The following is a 7914-nucleotide window of genomic DNA, read 5'->3' as shown; positions in this document are numbered from 1 at the left end:
GACTCAATTTGAAAAAATAATTGATTAGAGGCTTAATCCTGAAAACATGTAAAAATTTAGAGCTTAATTATGCTTTTTTCCATTTCTTTTAAAGTAAGCAATTTATTTCTCCAATTACAAACAGATAGAGTACTACATAAACATTTCTCTCTCGTCTGTAAAAAAAAAAAAAAACATTTCTGTCTATATGTAGACATTAACCATCTCACTAAACATGCAAGGAGATAGAAATGCCCTTAGAGAATTTTCATTTTTCTTTCATCATACAAAACAATGTAATATCATTCATAAGGTAGATATCTTAGTTCAATTTTATCATCTCCAAAGTAATTCCTTCGTTAATTTTCATCAAATTTACTCAGAAAAATGTAAAATTAAACTAAATTAAACTAAATTCAACAAATTTACTTAGAAAAATGTATAATTAAACTAAATTTTCTGTCATGAGTATAAAAATGAACTAAACCTTCTACCACGAGAGCAAAATTAAACTTACCTAACAACATTAGCACATAATAATTTTATCCCTTTAAATTGTTTACCTTAACTATTACAGGAGGATATTTACTTGTGAACTTTATTAAATGAGAACGTTTACGACTACGTGATGAGAAGCTAATTTCAGCCTACAAAATATTTATTACATTCAAAACTCAAATTATGTCCTACGAAACCTTTACATAAATGTTACAGAATGATCTATTTATTTACAATTGGGTCTGAAGAAATGCTACAAGTGCTAACCCAGCAGCCCAAACATCATCGTCTAACACATGTTCTGCAGGAGAGTGACTTATACCACCTGGGCATCGGACAAATAGCATTCCAACCTAACTCAAAACATTGCTACAGGACATTAATTTATGTACCTAAATTAAAGGGGGGAGGAAGATTTAGAGTTTTAGTAGTTGTATTGTAAGAACAAACCTTAGTGAGATGAGATATGGCCATTGCATCATGTCCAGCTCCACTCATTAGCGACGGAACTTCGTCTTGAATCTCTCCGGTCATTTTCTTGAGTGCAGCATTGGCTGCAAACTTCAACTGTGAACTTAATTCACTGTCACAGTTCACTGCTTTTGCATCATGCTGAAACAACCATAACAAATGAATAATCAATGGTTAAAGTGACATAATTAACCCACCATGGCCTAGGTGACAGAGTAAAGTGGGAATTTGAACAAGTTGAAGAGCGTATCAGCAAATTTTGAGGGTTAATTGTAACAACTCAGTCCGGAAGGGGTGGCATCAGGACAGAAAACGTGAACAAAAGAGCAGACCTGATTGTGATGGGAGCAGGAGTGACCTTAATCCTACATTAGAAATTGAGAGTCACTGGTACTTATTAGTAAGCTGTGTTTCTAAGACCTAAAGGGTGGTGATGAGAGCAAGAGTGAACTTAATCCTACATTGGAAATTGAGAGTGATTGGTACTTATTAGTAAGTTGTGTTTCTAATACATGCATTTTTTAAAGTCATGGGGCCAAAGGTGTTGAGCCAAAGTTGCATGGTATTGAACCAGACTGTTACAATTGGTATAGCGCCGACTGTCCATGAACGATGTGTTGGTTTGGGGACGAACCAAACGGAAATCGATGGGCCTGTAACGACCCAGTCTGGAGTGAGTGGTGCCGAGTTAGAAGACATCGGCAAGGAGCGGTCTTATTAAATAGCAATGAAGCAAGAATGAACTAAATCCACATCAGAAATAGAGAGAAACTAATGCTTTTTAGTAAGGCATGTTTCCAATACATGAAAACGCGTTTCAAAGTCATGAGGCCTAATATTTTGGATTTGGACCAAAATGAACAATATCGGTATGGTTTGGAGTCAGACTATTACATTAATAGCTCAATTCAAACAAGTTACTTCAAGGATCAACAAGTCATTTCAAACAAGTTCAGGGATTAATGAGATACCTCCAAAGTTTAGAGGACCGATCAAAATTTTTTGACCAAATACACACGGATCTTGATGTATTAAGCCCATAATATAAAGGGACAAGGTGCAAAAATACCACTAACGTTTAGCACCAATATCAATTTTATATCTAACGTCTAAAATAGTGCAATTTTATTTCTAACCTTGGTAGCCAAGAACAATTTTCCCCTAACATTGACAAGTTGGGTTAATTTGAAAATAATTCATCAAATCATCTCAGTCATGAATTTTTTATGATCTCCACCTCACATGTACATCATTTTATCACTCATTAATAACATATCACAAACACATTGTACACATAAAAAATATTAAAAAATTATAATGTGTTCCGTATAAGTTGGACAAAAAAAAAAACTTAAAAATTCAAATATTAATCTCTAATTCTATTATAAAATTACAAAAATAAGCGCAATTTTTTTTTTTAAATCAACTAATGGAGAATACGAGAACAAAATACCAATGTTTTTTAATGATATCTAAAATGGACCTAATTTGCCGACATTTGGGATGAAATTGCTCTTGGCTGCAAACGTTAAGGTAAAGTTATTTTTGGTTGTCAACGTTAGGTAAAATTGTACCATTGTAGACGTTAGGGATAAAATTGCACTATTTTAAAAGTTAGAGGCAAAATTGTTGTTGGCTGTCAATGTTAAGGGTATTTTTACACCTTATCCTTAATATAAGCTATATATTAATTTGGGTAAATAATTTATTAGTCCTCATCTTTTTACGTAACATACTATTAGTCCTTCTATTTTGAAAAACATATTATAAAGTCTCTATCTTTTGTCACCGTTAACCTTTTAGTCTTTTTATTTATTTTTTTAGATTTTTAACCAAACATATCTGAGCTTTCAGATAGTCATAGAGCCATACAAAATGACCATGTTAATCTGTTATTTTCTATCTGACTGTTTATGCCGAATATAAGGGTTAAAAATTTAAAATAAATAGATGAACGACCAAAAGGTTAATAGTGACAAAAGATAGAGACCTTATAACATATTTTTTTAAAATAAAGGAACTTAAGAGTGTGTTAAGTAAAAATGAGCAGATTAATAAATTATTTACCCAACCTCTTCAAAATCCATATATATATAAAACAACAACTCACCTTACGGTCAACGATGCAAGAAACAGAACGCCTATCGCAAACTTGATAAATCCGATTAGATAACTCATATAGTACAGCTTCCCGTCCCATGTCATCCATTGCACGTAAATCCACGGTGAATGTTACCTGCAACCAGTAATTACATTTCAACTATCAACTGCTAAATTTCAAAGACAATAACATTAATAATAATAATTCAATGCAATTAGATCAGTAGAGCCCATAAAACAGTTTCTTGCCTGGCCTGGAATGACATTACTAGCACTTGGCCAGGTAGATATCTCCCCAACTGTGCAGACCAGTGAATTTGAAAGTGATTCTATTGTGGAATCATTGCAGTGACCATCGTAAGACAGAAAATCTTTAGGATGTTTACATAGATTTTCCAACAGAACAATTAATTCAGCAGCTGCAGCCATTGGGTCTTGTCGCAATGACATTGGAACTGTGCCAGCATGCCCTTGTGAACCTTTAACTGTAACCTGCAAATTTCACTGAATAATTGTAAATCGAGTCCTTGAAATTTGGAGCAGCACATTTTATCCTCCCACTTTCAAAATCAATATTGGGTGTGATAAAATTTGGCTACATGGTCATTTTGAAGCACCAAGAATGGAAGTCTCCAATATGTCCAATTTATCAATGCCATAAAGCATTTTGAGGCTTCTGATCATTCCAAGTTTAGTGGATTGAGCTCCTGATTTTTTATTTCAACACATCAAATCTCAGATGCTTGCCAAATTGGTTAGTTGTAAATATCAAATTCATTTAAAAGGGCTCTGAAATTGTATTTTTTTTTAAATTTGAAATGAAGTATTTAGAGTTTCTCTGTAGTCACATCACATAAAAAAAAAAGCTTTCAAACTGTTAAAAATGCAATTTTGAATCTATTATCTGAGTTTTATGTTGAAAGGTAACTTTTCTAGTTACCAAGGGTTTAATGTAACCAAAAATAAAAGATTAGGGGCTTAATGTGTTGAAATGAAGAATCAATGGCTCAATCCACCAAAACCAGAAAAATCAGGAGCCTTTAGGATGCTTTTTGCCTTTATCAAAATCATAGTGTGTCCACATCATTATCCAATAAGACATCATGCACTAAATAATGGACACACATCATGCACTCAAACTTATTTCCCAAGTGAATTATGTGATCGTGTACCTAATAATGGACGCACATTTTCTTTTTCTCTTCTTTTGCTTATTTAATGTTTTAATTAAATGCATCATAGCTGATCAATATCTCTTCAGTTCAGATATCAATATCTTATTGGCTGGGCCACATCGTTCTCAATCTCAACTAGGCCATGACAATAACAAGATTAAAGGAGATTTTCTATTTGTAAAACTTAGTTGATGTTATTTCTCAACCCATGACCTAGCCAACAATGAATGAACTATAACCAATAAGCTATGTTGGATGTACACTCTTCTTTAGTAGCGTTTTTGCCTTTTGTGTTGTGTCTGTATCCGTTTCGTGTTTTGTAGCCAACAATGACTGAAACTATAACCAATAAGTAATCACGCATCATTAACTGTTACAATATTCAACATTCAATAACAGGCTTGAAGAAGTTTTGAGGATGGCAGCAGTCATTCAAGATGGGAGGAGTTGAGAGTGAAAATAATTGAAAAAGGACTATCTTATACATGAACTAACTCTAAGCACGTTATTAGCCCGTCAATATTTTCAGATTAGCTAACATGGGTAAATTAAATATATTGGCCTTTTAACCCTTGCAGACACAGATTATTGATTCATCAGTAATATTTGCAAACTTTAGACTCTCCTGCTCCATAATAAAATTTCATATCAAGATTCTTCCGTATTCTTAGTGAAGAAAATGGAATACATTTTAATGTATGCCGCAAAAGACATCACATACCTTTAGCCGTGTCTGTCCAGCTATGCCTTTAACTACTCCAAGGGGAAAACCAACCCATTCTAGTACAGGTCCTTGTTCGATATGAACCTGTAGAATCATAAAACATAGGAGCTAAATACAACTGAAATAACTTAATATTAACAAACAGAGTTGGCAAGTTAGAACAGAGTTGTTGCCAAAATAATTTGTGTACATTGACTAATTGATATACCTCTATGTAACCCCAAACAGACCGTGGATCATACTTGAGTTGTAATAGACTTTCTTCTGCAATACTGATGGAGTTCTTCTTAAGGATATCTTGCACTGTTACACCACTGAACAAGGATTATATTTAAAAATAACCATAACAATGAATGTTAAGAATAAAGATGAGCTAATAGATTACAAAACAAAACCTCTTATCAGATATCTGCAATGCTTTAACTGGTAAAATACCAGCTATAGCAGCACTGCCTAGGAAAGTCGATTGAAATCTCACTCCCTCTTCATCACTAAATGCAATTACCTGCAAAGTTTAAATTGGGAAAACAAGATCATCGTACCAATCCATATTTTTGCTATATACAAACAAGTAAAACATATTGGACCTCCAAATTTTAAGCTTTTTATAGGAACTTCTGGTCATTCCAGGTAGTACTTAAGGAAAAGAAATCTGGAAATAAGCATTCTTCTAACACCAATTTCTAAAATGAACTAGACACACATACTAGGAAAATTAAACCATTAGTAGCTTTTTGCACTTCACTCCACACAGGCCATATCTAGTTTGTTATGTAGTTCTTTTTTATGCTATCAACTGGTTTGACATGCTTCGATTGCAGAGGACTGAGACTGCAGTGTCTCCATCATCCTCACAGTCTGCTATATGATAATATGTTATCTTCTTTTACTTATCAATAGAGAATAGGTATCTGAAAATCAAAACAAGTGTAGAAAAAAAAAAGATTTTCTTGACCCCAGATTCATTTTGCCTATATATCATGGGCATGACGTCTTCTAATTTGGAAATTCACATATCTATTCAACTTTTTGTTTAGTCAAAAATTTGCAATTGCAGGGATTACAATTTAAGAAACATTTTGAAACACATACCACTAGAAGAATGTACTTCAGTCTAACATACCTCAACTGGACGTTTCAGTTCTTTTAGCAATCCTTTGCTTTTCAACGCCTTTAAAGCAGACAATGCTGATATTATGCCTAACGACCCATCAAATATCCCAGCATCAACAACAGTATCCTATTCAAGAAAATAACCATCAACTATTAGTTATAACACACTATAGAGTAAATATAAGATCAAAATTAGGAAAAGGATAACATACAAAATGAGAACCAATCAATAGAGCCGATGCACTTGGATTGGATCCATCTACTCGACCATGTAAATTACCCATACAGTCCATCCACCTGAAAACAGCATTCGGCATCAGTCAAGATTTTCAGAAACCATGTTTTCCATATGAGAAGAACGGTTGCTAACGTTGTTAGACCAGCATCCTCCATCCAATCACGAATAAGATTTGCTGCCCTCATAGAAGCTGGACTCATGAATGTCCTCTCCAGATAGCCATCACCATCACTCACCTATTGATTCAAGAAATGATATTATCAATATTAATGAACTTGAAGATGAGCTAATTTTCCATTTTAACAAACAGCTAAGCTGCGAGGGCGAGCCTTGGCACAACAGACGTTGTTGTCTTATGACCGAGAATCAGCATCAAATTATAAGTTGTTCATCATCATAAACTAAAACCAGAATCAGCATCAAATTTCTAGTCTGAATAAACGATTTGTCCAAAACTTTAATATAATACCAAACTAGAAAACGATAATTGCAGCATATTTCAGCGATGCTTATTCCATTATACAAATGAACAACCAAACATAAGTTTTTTTAAAACTTAATCTCATAAAAGCAAAGGAGAATAAGAAAATCATATCAATTGAAAAACGGAAAAAGAGAGAAGGCATGAAAATACCTTCCCAAGCTCGTTAAGCCTCGCCACAGCCTCATCTCTTAAGATTTCTGTATACAAATCATCCCTTGTGCCTTCAAGATCTTTACAGTTCCAATAAAATCTAATGATTATCGATATTTCAAAATTGAAAAAGAAAAAAAAAAGGAAATAAGTATGCAAACAAACAAAGACAAGAAAGAGAACAAACCAGAAAACGCATAAACTGGTGATAAGAGTAAAAACAGAGAGACGTGATAGAAAATGAATAGATATGCGATCAGGAAGTGTGTATTTGATGGTGTAGCAGAGGAGAAATGAGGTTTTGGAAGAGAATGAGCCATGGCCAGCAGCGATATTTTGGGGAAAGGCAATACGGAAGCTGAAAGCGCAGCCACCGCAACTGACCGATGCCAAATTCTCTCACTTCTCGGCGATGTGATATGCTTGCTTTGGGCTTTGTATGGCTGTCGTCTGCAGTCTCGTGCGGAATCTTCTTGTGGACCCTCTGAATCTTCATGCTCATCGATAGAGACATCAGTCTTAGTTTAATATAAATGTTTTATTTTATTTATTTATATATTATCTGTCGTCTAAATTACTTGTTCTTTGAACATAAATTTTTAATATTAAAAAATAGTTAATTATAGCATTTTTTTTTTTTTTTTGAAGAAGAAGAAAGAATGATTCATATATCAAAGAGTCTGCATTACATCATAGGACACTAGAGGCCAGCACGCAGGCGCACCAGTAGGCCAAAAAGAGGGGCTAGCGTGGTAACGGGACGTCCGAGCTATGTTATGGGCGACCTGGTTTGCTTGCCTCGGCACATAAGTGACATAGCGTACACCTATACTAAGGCCAATGGCCTTACAATCAGAAATTACCCCATCCAAATCGCTCAGGTAGGATTCGGCACTGTTAAAAGCCTGGACGGCCAGCTGTGCGTCCATCTCGATGAGCACATTTTGTAGATTCTGGGATTGGAGCCACAAGAAGGCCTCTT

General features: G+C 34.4%; 1 protein-coding gene across 1 annotated transcript; it reads right to left on the bottom strand.

Annotated features, from left to right (window-relative positions):
- Positions 1-513: 513 nt before the first annotated feature.
- On the bottom strand, positions 514-7368 carry LOC136205448 (allantoate deiminase 2). Its single transcript, XM_065996046.1, has 12 exons — positions 7120-7368; positions 6933-7012; positions 6431-6534; positions 6273-6357; positions 6071-6187; positions 5343-5452; positions 5156-5261; positions 4945-5031; positions 3298-3540; positions 3059-3184; positions 928-1089; positions 514-830 (listed from the first exon to the last, which is right to left on the bottom strand). The coding sequence occupies exons 1-12, from the start codon at positions 7250-7252 to the stop codon at positions 708-710; spliced, it is 1476 nt and encodes a 491-aa protein (XP_065852118.1). The 5' UTR covers positions 7253-7368; the 3' UTR covers positions 514-707.
- Between the last annotated feature and the right edge of the window lie 546 nt (positions 7369-7914).

Source organism: Euphorbia lathyris, chromosome 9 (assembly GCF_963576675.1).
Source record: "Euphorbia lathyris chromosome 9, ddEupLath1.1, whole genome shotgun sequence".
NCBI classification, from domain to species: Eukaryota; Viridiplantae; Streptophyta; class Magnoliopsida; order Malpighiales; family Euphorbiaceae; genus Euphorbia; species Euphorbia lathyris.
This window is presented reverse-complemented; position numbering and strand designations above follow the sequence as displayed.

Bases quoted from the DNA above. Each gene is read 5' to 3' on its own strand.
- LOC136205448 (XM_065996046.1), bottom strand. From the start codon at position 7,252: ATGGCTCATTCTCTTCCAAAACCTCATTTCTCCTCTGCTACACCATCA. The intron at 5,453-6,070 runs GTATGTTAGACT...TAAACTTTGCAG, and splicing joins AACTGAAACGTCCAGTTGAG to GTAATTGCATTTAGTGATGA. The intron at 831-927 runs GTTTGTTCTTAC...GTTTTGAGTTAG, and splicing joins CCATATCTCATCTCACTAAG to GTTGGAATGCTATTTGTCCG.